Source organism: Protopterus annectens, chromosome 2.part2, assembly GCF_019279795.1.
Source record: "Protopterus annectens isolate FY-2018-M chromosome 2.part2, PAN1.0, whole genome shotgun sequence".
Classification (NCBI taxonomy): Eukaryota; Metazoa; Chordata; order Ceratodontiformes; family Protopteridae; genus Protopterus; species Protopterus annectens.
The window spans coordinates 114,279,759-114,295,861 of NC_056730.1; the positions used below are offsets into that span (position 1 = coordinate 114,279,759).

The 16,103-nt window shown below is 41.7% G+C and overlaps 1 protein-coding gene across 1 annotated transcript in view; it reads left to right on the plus strand.

Annotated features, from left to right (window-relative positions):
• The window catches only part of MAP3K1 (mitogen-activated protein kinase kinase kinase 1), an 886,724-nt gene extending 874,203 nt beyond the window's left edge, over window positions 1–12,521 (plus strand). The window contains exon 20 of the mRNA XM_044063789.1: window positions 9,844–12,521. Within this exon, the coding sequence (XP_043919724.1) occupies window positions 9,844–9,993 (150 nt within the window). The 3' untranslated portion in view covers window positions 9,994–12,521. The remainder of the gene's footprint in view (window positions 1–9,843) is intronic.
• Window positions 12,522–16,103: the final 3,582 nt, after the last annotated feature.

Below are 16,103 nucleotides of genomic sequence, written 5' to 3' on the forward strand. Positions count from 1 at the left end.
GGACTTCTCTGAATCAAAAAAGAGGCTTAGGGATTTCCTTCTTCTTCCTCAGCATAGGCCTTTGGCTGTACCTCCTGTATTAGACATTGTATTTATGGTAAGTGTACACAACTGTACTTTTTCGATCTCCGTATTATGAAATGGCTTCGGTAAGCCGTCCGACTACTGGTCTTCTGAAAAAATGTAAGGATAAAGACAGAGGCAGACCACACAGGTTCAGAGCTGCTGACGACACTTCCGTTAAGCTAGTCGCCAGTTCGCCGGTACTCAGTGAGGCGCTTTCGCAGCCCCTGATGCCCACTTTAGTGGATTCTCAGGCCTCTACCGAAACCCTTTCGGAGTCCAGTATGCCATGTGACTCTTCTACGACTACAGAACCTGTGGATGTGTCTTCCTTGGATGAGTCCGGAGCCGTTGTGCAGGCACGTGATTCTGAGGAAGTTTTTCGCACTACAGATGTTCGACTCAAACCGACGACTTCTTTCGTTTCTTCAGTTCTGTCTAAAACAACCGAGTTTCTAAGGCCAAGATTACACACTACACCTAAAAAAAGATGACCAAAGCTCATGCACCTGCTCCCTTGCCACAACATCAAATGCTTAAAGTGGCAGAAGACCTTATTATGCTGCTTAGGGGAAGTTAACCTTCCCCTGCTAAGAGAAAAAGAGACCTGTCCCCAGCAGCTTCAACAGACCAAGAGTCCGACGACTCTGAGGTATCTGATTATGAAGACATGCCCTTATCTGCTTATGAGGATTCAGATGCAGAGGAATCCATTCCTTCGGCTTCTCCTCCAGAAGATTTTTCTTTTGGTGAAACCTTACATACTTTAAGAGAGCAGTTCCACTGGGAATGCCAAGACTATCCTCAGTCCAAAAAGAGACACAGAGAATTTCTAGATTTGCCACATCATAGGCCTTTAGCAATACCACCAGTCTTTTGTGGATGATGTCTTTATGGAGTCCAGTTTAACTCCTGATACTTTACCCCCTGCTCCTAGGAAACCAGACAGGTACTACGGAGTACCTGACTCTCACAAATTCCTTTTCAAAAATCTTACTGCTGACCCAGAGGTCATCTCCCAGGGGCCTAAAGGTATCAAAGCAACGACAGCTAAGAATCCCACCCCTTTGGACAGGGATTCCAGAGCTGTGAACAGTTGGGGTAAGAAAGTATATACCTCTGCAACTCTCGCCATTAGGGCGTTGAATTGTCAGTTTCACATGCTGAAGTACCAACTACATGTTATGGAACTTATTAAGCAAAAAATAGCTACCTTTACAGACTGTGCAGAAAATAAAGAATTGCATGAGCTTATGCATTCCACAAGCCAAGTCAGCAAGCACACATTACAGTGTGGGTTTTATGCCCTAGAAGCAACTTGCAGGGCAGTAGTCACTGGTTCTGTACTGAGAAGGCATGCTTGGCTTAAGGAGCAGACCTTGCCAGACTATGTCAAATCAAAGTTATTAGACACTCCTTTGAACAAGGACAATCTGTTTGGCACCAAAGCAGAAGAGGTTCTTAAAAAGATGGAAGAAAAAGCTAAATCTATGCAGACAGTCAAAGAATTCTTGCAAGTACAGCCTCCTAGATTCAGTAGGCATTGCCCCTAGAAACATTGGTCCTTTCCAGCCCCCTCAAGGCCATCTCAAACTAGATGCAGGGGAAACAGACTCCCCAGACTACAGTCTCAGGGTATGCAGAGATCTAAGCAATGGAGTGCCTCCACCTCTAAAGCAGGGAGTGCTAAACCACCCCCTTACAGAAAGAATTCCCAATGACTTCTCAACTCCACTCGCCACCTCTGCCCAACTGCTTGTGCCCCTAGGAGGAAAACTTGCCCTTCATGCAAAAAAATAGTTTTCCATCACCAAGGACCGATGGGTCCTCAACATTGTATCCCAGGGGTACAAATTTTACTTCTACTCACTGCCATCCCCAAAAGGGTTCCCAGACCTTCCTCCAAACCAGTGGACAGAGGCACAAAGTCAAGTTCAATCCCTGCTTTCTATAAGGGCAATTCAGCCTGTTACTACAGAACAGACAGGTCAAGGATTTTATTCCAGTCTTTTCCTGGCACCCAGAAAAGCGGGCACTTGGCACCCAATCCTAGATCTTTCAATTCTCAACAATTTCCTGGTGGTACTAAAATTTAAAATGCTCACCCTGCAGCAGCTTCTGCCTATGCTAGCCAAAGATGCCTGGTTAGTCACCCTAGACTTAAAAGAAGCCTATCTGCACATCCCTATAAGGGAGTCATGCAGGAAATATCGACGCTTCAGGGCAGGATCTATGCATTATCAGTTCACTGCACTTCCCTTTGGCTTATCCACTGCTCCCAGAGTATTCACAAAATGCCTGGCTCCAGCCATTGCTTACTGCAGACAGAGAAATATTCAAATTTACCCATACTTGGACGACTGCCTGATTCAGGCAGACAGTCAGGAAATGCTGTTGCAGCACCTGACATTTGTAAAAAGCCTTCTAACCTCCCTGGGGTACACCATCAACGAAAAGAAATCAAAACTAGTCCCCAGACAAAAGTTTGTATTCCTGGGAGGAAGCTTGGACACAGCATCCCAGATGGCATTCCTCACTCCAGAAAAACAAGCTTATCTGAAAGACTATTTTACTGAAATGGCCACCAGATCCCAGCTATCCACAAGGAAAATCCTGCAGGCCCTAGAGTTCATGGCCTCATGCATCCTACTAATTCCATATGCCAGACTGCATATGAGGAAACTTCAGTGGTACTTAAAAAGTCTTTGATGCCTTCACTCTCAGGACCTGGAAACCGTCATTCCTGTAATGCCCTGTCTAAGGACAGAGTTTATTTGGTGGGCAGCAGCATGCAACCACAACAAGGGACTGCCCTTTACTCAACCCCATGCTGCCCAGAACCTAACCACAGACGCATCACCCTGGGGCGCACACATGGATGGCAAGTGCATTCAGGGCCACTGGAGCCCAAGTAAAATTCATCTGCACATCAACCAAAAAATAGATGCTAGCTGTGCAGCACGCTCTGACAGCTTTCAGATCCCTACTGTCACCAGGACATCTGTTAATAAAAACAGACAACAACATAGTTATGTGGTACATCAACAAGCAGGGCGGAACCCACTCTTACCCACTCTGCAGGCTAGTCATGGCTCTGTGGAACACGGCCTTGAGCATGCAGGTCCATCTGCAAGCTCAATTCCTGCCAGGCAAACAAAACTCACTGGCAGACGACTTAAGCAGATATCTCCCAGACCCACACGAGTGGCAACTAGTGCCCAGCACCTTCAACCTTCTGATTCAGAAATGGGAGACGCCAGAGGTGGATCTCTTTGCCTTCCCCTGCAGTCACCAGCTCTGCAAATTCTGCATCAGGACACCTTACAGCAGGGCCTGGAAAGTGGATGGCCTATCCTTCTAGTGGATAAATGTCTCAATCTATGCCTTTCCACCCATGCCCCTTCTCTCAAGAGATTTGCTCAAGATAAGACAGGACAGACCAAAGACAATTCTGATTGCCCCAGACTGGCCACGCCAGCACTGGTACCCTCTCCTGTGCAGCCTGTCACCGGTGCCATCCTGGCACCTACACCAGAACCCAACCCTGCTCTCTCAGCAGGGGGGACGGATCTTGCATCCACAACTGCAAACCCTAAACCTTGCAACCAGGCTTATTCCTTGAACTCTCCCCCAGTAACCAGCCTAAGCAAGCAGTTGCTGGACATCATTCTTGAAGCCAGAAGACCCAATACAAGGAAATCCTATGCTGATAAGTGGAAAGGGTACTGCTCCTGGATTCAGTCTAAAGGAGAGGACACAACTCTGCCCTCCCGACCTCTAATCTTGTATTACTTAGCAGATCTACTCTACAGAGGCCTATCCTTCTCCTCCATTAAGATCCATGCCTCTGCCATTTCGGCTCATTACAACACTGAGCCACCGCTCTTCTCTCACCCTCTTACCAAACAGTTCCTGAGAGGGGCAAACAACTTAAGGCCACCTAGGAGAGTACCCACCCTTGCTTGGGACCTTAACTTTGTACTGGAAAAGCTCATGCTACCCCTCTTTGAGCCTGCAGCATCAGCAGAGTTAAAATTCCTCTGTTGGAAAACAGCCTTGCTTCTGGCTATCACTTCAGCTAGAAGAGTGTCTGAGCTACAATCACTTATGGCTGTGGAACCTTTATTTATTTTCCGTGCTGTGACAGGGTTTCCCTCAGGACTAACCCTTCCTTTATGCCTAAAGTGGTGTCCAGTGTGGCTCTCAACCAATTTATCCATTTGCCAGCTTTCTTCCCTAATCCTCAAACTAAAGGGGAAAGGATCTTGCACTCCTTGGACGTGCACAGACAGCTCAGATTGTACCTTGATAGGACTAAGACCTTCAGGAAATCTGACCAGTTACTAGTCAGCTTTGCACCAGGGCAAGGCCATTTCAAAGCAAACAATTTCCAAATGGGTAGCACACTGCATCCATTTCTGCTACAAGCACCATGGGAACCAACCCCTCAGAGGGTCAGAACACACTCCACTAGGGCAACATCCACCTCTACAGCATTCCTCATGGGAGTCCCTACCTGGGACATCCTGGAAGCTGCTACCTGGAGTTCTGTACACACCTTCACCAAACATTACCACTTGCCTATCTTTTCCAAATCCAGGGCGGGTTTTGCAACAGCAGTCCTTCAAGGCGAACTAGCCAGCCCCAGCATTTCTTGACTGCCTCCACCCTTCTTCAGCTGTGGGAATTTACCAAAGTGTGATGATTGCAACAGTGAAACACAAAGAACATAATACAGTTGTGTACACTTACCATAAATGTAGATGTTCGAGTGTATTCACTGTTGAAGTCCTGGTTTCCCTCCCTCCAGCCCCCTTGTCTCTCTCCCCTCTCTATTACTCACCCCCTTCCGGGGTCTTGGTATTTACTTTTTACTGGTGGTGTTTTCCCCGCCATAACTTAGCTCCCTAAATTGGGGGGGGCTCCTGACATTTGGGGCAAGAAAAACTGATGTAATGGCATCTGTTGCCTGTTTTTATACCCCTGACGACCTGACGTCAGTCCTGGAGCGACAGCAACTGACGCAGAAATACTAAGTCTCTAGTATTCAGGCCGACTGAGGGCTACCTGCAGGCAGATAACCCAAGTGTGATGACTGCAACAGTGAATACACTCCAACATCTACATTTACGGTAAGTGTACACAACTGTACTTTTCCCTGTGCCATCCTTAGTTTTTTCTTGCCACATTGCAGTTTACACCGTATGTATGGTTAATGTCAACAGTCCAACCTGGTATTGAAGTACCCTTTTGGGCAGCCATTTTATATAAATGTATGTATGTATGTGGTCTGTATAGATGTAAATCTGTACTTACATATAAACGTATACTTTGTGTGTACTCTTTTGTCTATATATAAACGTATACTTTGTGTGTACTCTTTGTATATGTGTGCGTGTGTGTGTGTCTATATACATTTATATATATATATATATATATATATATATAGAGAGAGAGAGAGAGACACAGAGAAATTGAATGTGTGTGGATTTATTTGTACATATCAAGAAAAAAAACGTTCACATTAAACTTGACAGCAGTAAAAAGACTGACACAGCAGTGGAGAAAAGGGAAAACTCCCTAAACCTCACTGTGCTCCATTCCCAAACTGGATACCAGGTTATATCCCACAGTGTAAATTCTTCAAATTGTAACTCTTCTAAAGTAGGCAGCCCAATTCCAGACCTTTGACAAATTGAAAGAAATACATATGTACATGTTGTAGTGATGTCTAGGGAGGCTGTGCCTTTTTATCCCAAGGAAAACAGCTAGTTAGGGCTCTTAAGAAACCATTGTGGCTGCATATGCAGGCATAATGCAAAAGTGATACTCCTGCTAATAAAGTGAGTTTCCAGGGAATGCAAAGGAATCCATTTAAATAAAAAAGTGGTTATACAAGCTGTGTTGGAGGAATTGTTATCCTGTGTGTTTGAAAAACTGTTTTGTTGTATGAGTAGAGTAAATTCTACTGAATGCTGGATGAAGTATAATCAGTTGTGGTTTCAGTCAGTACTGAACTGTTTTTGGAAAAGCAATACAAGCATGTGTCAGAAAGCAGTAACATGAACTTTAAACATTTCTGCATTTAAGTGCTTCTTGAAGAATTATTCACATGTTATTTCTGTCCTGATATATGTTCTACCCTAAGCTAAAAAAACATTTCATCCCTATAAATAGACCTGAATTTTGAAGCCTTACAAAGCTGGCTATCATATTAGTTTTCTACTGCAGGATCAACAAAATTGCTACATTGATGGATTTTGCTGGGCAATGTGTGTTTGCTTGTTTTTTTTTATTGAGTTTTTGTAATACTATGGACTGTGATCCTGTGCTACCTACAGTCAACCAGAAGAATTTCTCTGCAGTAGTTCCCACCCAAGAACAGAATGCAGTATTGCTGTTATGACTTAGAGATAATTGCTGATTGTGAAAACTAAGGCCTGCTTTGGCTCTTGTTGCCATCTGTCTGGATACTTGTTTTCACTATTCTTGTGCAAATCCATTTTTGGTGCTTTTCCCTTGTGTCCATAATGAGAACCCACTTTAGGAACAAGATTCTCATAGCAATATTTTTTTTCTGTTAGACACTAGCTTCTGTCTGTGTATTTACTGCAGTGATCTCTACTAGTGTCCAGATGGAAAATCTGTGTAACATTTTGGTGAAGGGTCTCACACCTTCTCAGGAAAGAAGTGCTATGCAGTATCTGCTAAACATGCAACAGCAGCTCAGCATACTGTAATCAGCAGCCTACTTCACAGGGTGACGCTCTGAAAAGCATGGATTAGAGGACGACGTTGAGGCTAGCTTAGTATCATTTGAATGATATGGTGTTAGAGAAAATTGGCCCCAAGGGGAGTGGGACAAATTACTTTATTTCTGTCTGACTGGATACTCCCTAACAATCTGGATGGACTTGAAAGGAGCTAATGGGCATAATTATCACAAATTGAGAAATGAAATATTAGCAAGAAGTAATTCTTTACCAGAGGCCACAGGCTTTCAGGTTCAGTAACTAGGCAATCATTATGGACAAATCAATAGGATTAGAAATTATTGTTTTACGGCATAATTTAAAATTATATTAGAACCTGATGTAAGAAAAAAGTAGAAATACTGGCTATAGATTAGCTACTAGTGCCTTTTTAAATTTAAGAAAGTGGATGTTCAAAAGTGACCCTAAATCTTCTGAAATGTTAATTGTTTCATGTTGTTTCAGTAGAACACTTGTTGTTAACATAATTCACAAACTCTTAAATCTGATTTGCATGCACCTAGTGCTGATAACAGGCCCTCACCTAACCATATGACTGCCTGTAAACAAAAATAATTACAATCTGATTTAGATTATTTTAAATATTCCATTCCAGGACTCCTAGCAGAATATTATTTATTTATTTATTTATTTTACATTTGTTGAGCAGGAATGTCTGACTGAGCCGAAGCCCTTTTTCAGCAGAGGCCTGGGGAGAAAAGCTCCAGTGTATACAGATTATATGTAGTGATTATACAGATATTATATAAGTAGAAAATGGCAAACAGCTAGATGACTGCAAGAACATTTTTAAAAGTATACAGATTACATGTAGTCGTATTCCGCAGTGGTACAGCGGTAGCGTTGTTACCTCACAGCAAGATGTTCTCCCGTTCGATTCTTGGCTTGGCTTGGGAGTGCCTTCTGTGTGGAGTCTGCATGTCCTCCCTGCGGTTGGGTAGCGTTCGAAAGACATGCGTGTGTAAATGGGCGTGCCTTCGTTGAAGATTGAGCATCGAGCTGGCACCTCGGCGTTTCGTAAAAAATCTACTGCCAATCATTAGCAGACCGGAGTTCCGCTGTGGCGACCCCTTACCGGGAAAAAGCCGAAAGACAAACAACAACAGCAACAGATTACATGTAGTCATTATACAAATATTATGTAAGTAGAAAAGTGGCAAACAGCTAGATTTCAGCAACAGCATTTTTAAAAGTAGTAGTAAATATAAAAAAGCAACATAGGAGTAAAGTGTTTTTTTTTTTTTTTTTTTTTTTTTGCTGCAATTGAATCATACAGGATAACAGTAAAGTATAAGAGAGAGGAATACATAGATTAGCAGAGTGTTGTCAAGGTGGGTTTGAGCATTGGCAAATCCAGTGCCCTTTGAAATATTCTTTTACAGTTAGTTTAAATTGTTTGGGATGTGTGTGTGTTCGAATTTCAAGAGGAAGTTTGTTCCATTCAGTAGAGGGGTGGTAGCTATATAAGTTGCACCCTGCTTTAGACTTGGGCTTATAGATATTTAAGAGGTCTTGGGAAGAGCTGCGGAGGTTTCTTGAAAGTGCATAGTGGGAGATGACAGAGTGTAAGGCTGGACAGAAAGATGGCTGGTAAATAATTGAGTGTATGGTTTGAAGCTGAGAGAGGAGGAGGAGGTGAGGCAGCTCAAGCCAGTTTAAATATTTTAGAGAGACAGTGGTGAGATCTATAGGATTATCGAGTTGCAAATCTAGCTATTTTGTGGTATGTAGTCTCAAGTCTAGTAAGGAGAGAAGAGTTGAGGTTAGTAAGGATTTGTGAACAATATGTTAAGCAGGGGAGAAGGTAAGCTTGAGTGAGAGCAATTCTTGCTTCCTGAGTGAGAATTTTTTTATTTCTATATAGTTTAAGGTGAGTTTTCCTGATACAATTATTTATGTGGAGATCAAATTTTAGTTGATCGTCAATTGTGATACCGAGGAGTTTTGAGCTAAATTCAACTACACTATGGGTATTATTAAGTGACTGAATAGGAAAAAGAGGTCTTAATGTGGTTGGCTGTTTTAGGGAGGAAGAGTAGCAGTTTTGTTTATTTAGGGTTGCAAAATTAATGGTAAGTTGTACCTGAAAAAAAGTTATCTTAGCCCACAGGCTATGGTAAAAGACAACTGTACTGTTTGTGTACCACACTGAGCATTCCATCCTTTTTCTCAAGTTGTGGTTCCATCTTCTAATACTTACGAAGTAAATTGCCTCTAGTACCTTTTCTGTTGTGCCGTTGACAGGTCGAATCACCATAGCCCTTTGAGCCCACAGTGGTCTTTTCACAAGCATCCTTCCTTGTCTTCAGGCATGGAGTCGGGCCTTCTGCCTAGCATTCCCTTAGTACTCTATCTCCTTTCTGATCCTGATATTCTCTGAATTCTTCCTTTCAGATGGTGGTACTGCTCCTGATATTCTCCAAATTCTTCCTCAGATGGTGATACTGCTTAGAATTCAGACCAGTAGAAGGGCCCATAATGGAGGGGCATTGATGTTGGCTGTAAACAGATAATCTGTGAAGGGGATCCTCTTTTGGTCATTCCACCCTGCCTTAGGTTGGTGATCTGAACAGATGCCCTTGTCTGATGGGTTTCCCTGGAAGACCGGCATATCCATACTTGTTAGTAATGGGGGGTACCAGCTCACTTTTGTTTTTGAATGTGTATATATAGGTGGGTGCTGGCTAGAGGTAGGGGTAAACTTGAAGGCGTAGGAGATAAGTAGCCTCACTTGGGTAGTGTGGTCTCAGTGCATGCTTGTTCGTAGTCATGAACCTGGAAGATTCTAGAGGAGGAAACAATGTCAACTGCTGATTGGTGGGGTGAATAAACATGGAGAAATCATCAAGGAAGGTTCTTTGTAGCTCATCTGATACATTAAGTAGCTGTTATGTATGTCCTACTTTTAAAGCATTTAATGTGTGATTATTTCATACTGAAGGTCTGAAACTGAAAGCTTTTTGTGATTCTCTTTAAGCATTTGTTTTATTTCTACATTTTTTTGCAGATTGCCAGTGCAACAACTGCTCCATCAATTCCTCCCTATCTTTCCCCTGGCTTGCGTGATGTTACTCTTCGGTGTCTGGAACTCCAACCTCAGGATAGGCCTCCAGCACGAGAGCTTCTAAAACACCCAGTCTTCCGTACTGCCTGGTAGAAAATACTGTGAGAAAATAAAAGCTGTGCAAGATATGCTACTGAATACAGGAAACCAGGTGAATTCAAAGTTCTCTGGAGCTGTATGCGGTGTTCGGATTGTTGGCCTTAATGGTATGCTGCAGATAGCAGGGCCATGTGAATGCTTGTATCAGCACTTGGCTGATATTGCAATACTTTAAATTTATTACCCTAATGTGGTAAATTCATTACCTTAATGTGGTATGCAAAAGTGACACAAGTTTCACTTAAATAAGTAAACTGTGCCTTTAGTGATCAGGCCTTTGAGGAAACAAGAAAGCAGCTCTTACTACGAAAAAAGTTGATAGTTGTAGGGCAAGTAATGCCTTCTCTTATTAGAGCACTTTTTGGCAATATTAGCAGCTGAGGAATGCAGAACCTTTTTTTTTTTCGTTGTTGAGTACCACTATTGTCATGTAGCATGGCACACTGTGGTTCACTAGCAGGGAGGAGTATTATGTGTGCCAGCAGAGTTTAAAGCATTTTTCCCACCATCATTCTGTTGAGCAGACTACTGAAGTTATAATTTTTTCTGATTGTAAAAAGAATTATGAAATTGTCAAATTTACTAGCCTTTTTCACTTTGTTTCAAATTTGATTTGCCTTCTTTATCATAAAAGATGATTATGCTGCACTTTGTGCAATTTACTGTCAAGTCTTGCAAAACTACATGTAATAACCTTTTTAAGTTTAACATTCAGGGAAAGGTGATCCAATATTTAAAAAAGAAAAACGAGCGTAGATGCAAAGAACTGCTGCAGTCACTTCAAAGGGTTGATAAGGAAACTGCATATTTTTTCAGCAGGTCAAAGCTTTTAAAGCTTTGAAAGTGCATTAAGGACTTAAGTTGCATTTTCCAGTCCTCTGTTGTGATAAAGCCTGCATAAAGCAGGATTGAGGCTACTGTTATTTGGAGTATGTGTTACTTGTTGAGCCTTTTTTAAATTTACATATGTGTTTCCTGTTTAGATTTCACAGAAGTTTTTCTAAGTCTTACTATTCAACATTGAGAAACAACTTAAATGGTTTCTGAACTGCAACTCAACTGGTAGTATTTTCTTTCTGCAGTACACCATGTTCTGCATCATTTCTTGTTAGATCATTTTTGTTTGTCTTGAAGTTCCCCAATCTGTCATACCATTGTCTGTATTAATTTAATAATTTTTGTAGTAAAAGGAATACTGTACTTTTTTACTTGAAATGTAATGACATGCACGTCATTTTAACTTTTTTTTTCATTGTCGGTATTTCAGTGACGTTTTTTCTTGTGTGTGTGTATGTGTGTAGATTTATTTTTTTACCGGTTTCTTTTCATAACTTCACTGGATGTAGTACTGAAGGAAAGTGGCAGATCTCTATTGTTGCTTTTTTCCCTTTTTTAATCAAATTCTAAGCATATTAATTATGTTGCTGTTTATTTAATCACTGTACAGAACATGTAATTTTAACTCTTCAGGTGCCAGATACCTTTTATGATTAAATTAAACTTCCACAGTCTCAGGAGTGCCTAATAAAATTTAAAGCACTATAAGCTAAAGTACACAATAAAGTGTATACGATTGGAAACTTCAGTATTCTGTAAGCGTTTACAAGAATATTATTATCCTGATATTTAAAAAATGTGAATGTATTTTACAAAAAAAATGTACATTCCTTAAGAAGGCACACTGGCTGAAATTGAAGAGTTAAACTTTGCTGAAATGTGAAGTTTGGTAGCTAACTTTATTGTACTTGACTTTTGACCACTTTTTCTTTCTTTCTTTTTTTATTTGGTTTTCTTGTGGTTCTTGTAAGAGGTTTTACAAGCTTGTATTGTGTAAGCTTTAACTGATGCAATCTTGCCATTTTATATACTGGAAAACCACTGTCTCATCAGATTGACTCAGTCTCTGGCATAATGTTAAACTGATGAACCTCAGTTAATCAGTATTACCTTAGATCGCAAAGTCTACCATGTGTCAAACTCTGCCTTTAGAGTTTCATTACTTTTTTGTGCATTTCCCTCAGCTTGCTGGTAATTGTGGTGTTTTAAATGCATTTGTGATGTATATTCTTTTGTTTTTGTTTGTTTTTGGATCAAAGCTGGATTGAAATTGTATTGTATAATAATTTGTGTGCCATTCTTAATGTTATTTGGTACTTCCTGTGTTGTAAATAATGCCTACTGCTGTTTATTCCAGTTTCTACTACCTCAGGTGTCCTTATAGAATTTCTTCTACCAAAGTTCACTTTCATGATGAAACTGTATTTGCTATATGACTATTACTTCTAAGACTTCCAGGGCTTAAGGGCTAACTTCTATTAGCTCCTTACTGTGCAAGCAATCTTTACAGAAATCTCTGGGTTAAGAAAATCTGGCTTAAATGTATCCTTTGTAATTTTAAATATATCAAGATATTTTAATTATTGAAAAAAAAAGTTTTTTACCCCATTTGAACCAATTTTATAGTATAATTTGGACCTATTTTGGTGTTTGTCTTCATAGTAAATAAACATTTTTTGGATAAATGTCTGATTTGTCTTTTCTGGAAATCACAGGCACAGTTTGTTTCTGTTACTGCTGAAGATATGGAATGTAAAAAAATATGTACTACTTTTGAAGTGTAGGCTTAAGTGCAAATGAAAACAAAGCAAGCACGTTTTGCAGCATCTTTGTCACGGAGTCACTAGGAGGATTCTTTTCATACAGGTAGAGATTTACAAGGTCACACAACATATAGGAAGTGGCTGCAGATGAATTATACCAAACTGGTTTGTACAGACTGGAACTTCACTGCCAGAAACACTTTTTCATTTATTCTTATTTTGGACTTTGTAACGTTTTTTTCTGAACTGTATTTTTCAATGCATTAGCTTTACTATTGTTTTATTACACTTCCCAAATAGTTTTACATGCAGGAGTATCTTAGCTGAAAATTGTTAGAGCATACTTCAGGTGACTACGGTACCAAAATAATAACTTTAGGGCTTTACATTTGTATTTCTAGAGGCCACATCATCATGCCAAGTCTAGCTCCCAAAGACTGTCATTAAAGGAAGTCAACACACCACTTCTGTTTCTTCCAAGGTGTTCAGGTCTGTAGTAATTGGAGGGAAGTGTCCACAACTGATGCTGAAAAAGTAAATAGCCCTAGCATTATAAGTGCTGTTGTAGTTTCCAGCTAACCAAACAGGACCATTGGCAGCGCATTCATATTTTGATTGAGCTTCTTTTATGATGTCAGGTATTGCTGTGTGTCTCTCATTCAACCAACTTACGTGATGCTCCGAAGAAAAGCCAGATGTCTTCCTCAGTGTGTATTACCATGTGGAGATGAGACAGTTATAAGGCAGCTGTCTGAAGGAGCAGCCTTCTGACGACCAGAGTGAGATCTGTAATATGAAGAAAGCCAAACCAAAGTCTGTGGTTCACAGTCCTGTTTAGGATCTGCATCGAGTCAGCCTTTGCAGTTCACTTCTTTCATGTAAGAGGTGAATCTCCTAGATTCATAGGTTCATAGGTAGATGTTCATCGTGTTTCACTGTTGCAGTCATTACTCTTGGGTTATCCTGCTGGCAGGCTACTCTCAGTCGGCCAGAATTTCAAAGTCTAGGTCCGGCGTCGGTTGCTGTCACCTCTTCCCTGATGTCAGTGCGCCAGGGGTATAAAAGATGCAGCCGACGCCATTTTCTTCAGTCTTTCTTGCCGTGCGGTGCCTGAAGCAAAAGCAGTTCGCAAGTGCCGGTCGGCTGACTCCTCTGAGATTTTCAAATCCGAATTTCAGAACCGAAGCCTTCATTAAAGCTAAGTACCCCGTTGGGGAAACTTTTTTCTTGCTCCAGTCCGATGTCAGAAAAAGTTAACAATTGTATTTCTTGTGGGAAGCAAATACCTCATAAGGATTTTCACTCTTACTGTATTCCTTGCCTAGGCCCTGATCACAACGTTGCTAGCTGTCGGTTTTGTGCTAGATTTAACCAATGCACTATTAAGCGTCGGTTCGATTTTGCATTTCATTACTTTGGCCAAAGATTTAATTATATAATGCTGTCAGACCAGCCGACAACCGGAGTTTACAAAAAATGCAAGGAAAAGGATAGGCATCCGAGGTCCAAAACTGACGACGAGGCCTCTGCTAGGCCAGTCGCCGGTTCTCAGTGAGGCGCTTTCGGAGCCCCTGGCACCCTCTACCTCAGAGCCACAGGCCGCTTCCGACTCCCACGTGGAGCCGACTGGGCCTCTGGATACTCAAGGTATTGGACGCTTGGAAATCATTCCCTCAGATGGGTCCGGAGCCACTGAGCAGGCATCGGCTTCTGAGGGTGTCTTCAGACCTACACAACTATATATTAAGCCATCTTCAGCTTTAAAGACAAAGACTAAAGCAGCTCTAAAGACAAAGAAACAAGTACAGCATTCTCCTGCTTCAGACTTCCATGCCTAAAAAACAGATGCTCAAAATGGCTGAAGACCTAATTACTTTGATCAGGGGTCCCCATCCCCCTCCTGATAAGAGGCCTAGGCAAGAGACAAAGTATGATTCTTCTGATCAGGTTTCTATTTCCTCTGATTCCTTTTCTGAACAGGATTACTCCATGCTTCCCTATGAGGATTCTGATGCTGAAGAATCCATTCTTTCAGCCTCTCCTCCTGAAGATTATTCTTTTGGGGAAACCCTGCATACCATGAGGGAGCATTTCCACTGGGAGAGCCAAGAGTATTCTGAATCTAAGAAAAGGCTCAGAGACTTTCTGCTACTTCCTCAGCACAGACCCTTTGCTATTCCACCTGTTCTAGACATTGTAGATGATGTATTTTCAGAGTCCGGCTTGTCCCCTGACTCTTTACCCCCTGCACCTGCTAAGCCAGACAGATACTACAGGGTCCCGGATTCTCATAAATTCCTATATAAAAACCCTGCTGCTGACCCAGAAACTATATCTCAGGGACCCAAAGGGGTTAAAGCTTGCACTGCAAAAAACCCTGTCCCCTCTGATAGGGATTCTAGGGCTCTGGACAGATGGGGGGGAAAGTCTACACTTCTGCTACCGTGGCTGTAAGGGCTTTAAATTGTCAGTTTCATATGCTTAAATATCAGCAATATTTAATATCACTGCTTAAACAGAAATTGTTGACAAATACTGAAATTTCAGAGAACAAGGAATTGCAGGATTTATTGCATGCAGCTGAACAAGTGGGAAAGCATACTTTGCAATGTGATTATGATTCACTGGAGGCCTCTTGCAGGGCCACTGTTACAGGATCTGTTATTAGAAGGCATGCTTGGTTAAAGGAATAGAATCTGCCTGATCATGTTAAAGCAAAATTATTAGATGCACCATTACAGCATGATACTTTGTTTGGTACTAAAGCAGAAGAGATGTTGAAAAAAATGGAGGATAAAGCAAAATCCATGCAGACAGTCAAGGATTCCTTACAGGTACAGCCACCCAGGTTTAGCAGGAACTGGCCTTCTAAAAAATTGGTCCTTTCCAGTGTCAGACAGACCACAAAGAGGCAGATACAGGCGTCCCAGAGGCAGATCTCAGCCCCAAGGCTCAGACAGGCCTAAACAATGGGGTGCTCCTACCTCCAAAAGCGGAGAAGACAAATCACAGCCTTACAGGAAACAGTCCCAATGACTTTCCTCTACCAGATCCAAGCACTTTTCTTTTGGCAGCCCCCTTTGTGGGAAAACTAGCACTTTTTTCATCAAATTGGCAAATGGTTACCCGAGACAAATGGGTCCTGAACATAGTGTCCCAAGGCTACAGGTTCCATTTTCACACTCTACCAAGGTCAAAAGTTATGCCAGACCTGCCACACAATCAATGGGCAGAGGCAGAAAACACATTACAGCCCTCATGGACATGATGGCCATTCAGCAAGTACCACAACAAGAGCAGGGGCAAGGCTTTTACTCCGGACTTTTCCTAGTACCCAGAAAGGACAAAACCTGGAGACCAATACTGGACCTGTCTATACTAAATACATTTCTGGAAGTTCCAAAATTCAAGATGTTGACTCTACAACAGCTACTGCCCATGCTGGGCAAGAAGGCTTGGCTCGTAACTTTGGACCTAAAAGAGGCATACCTGCATGTCCCAATC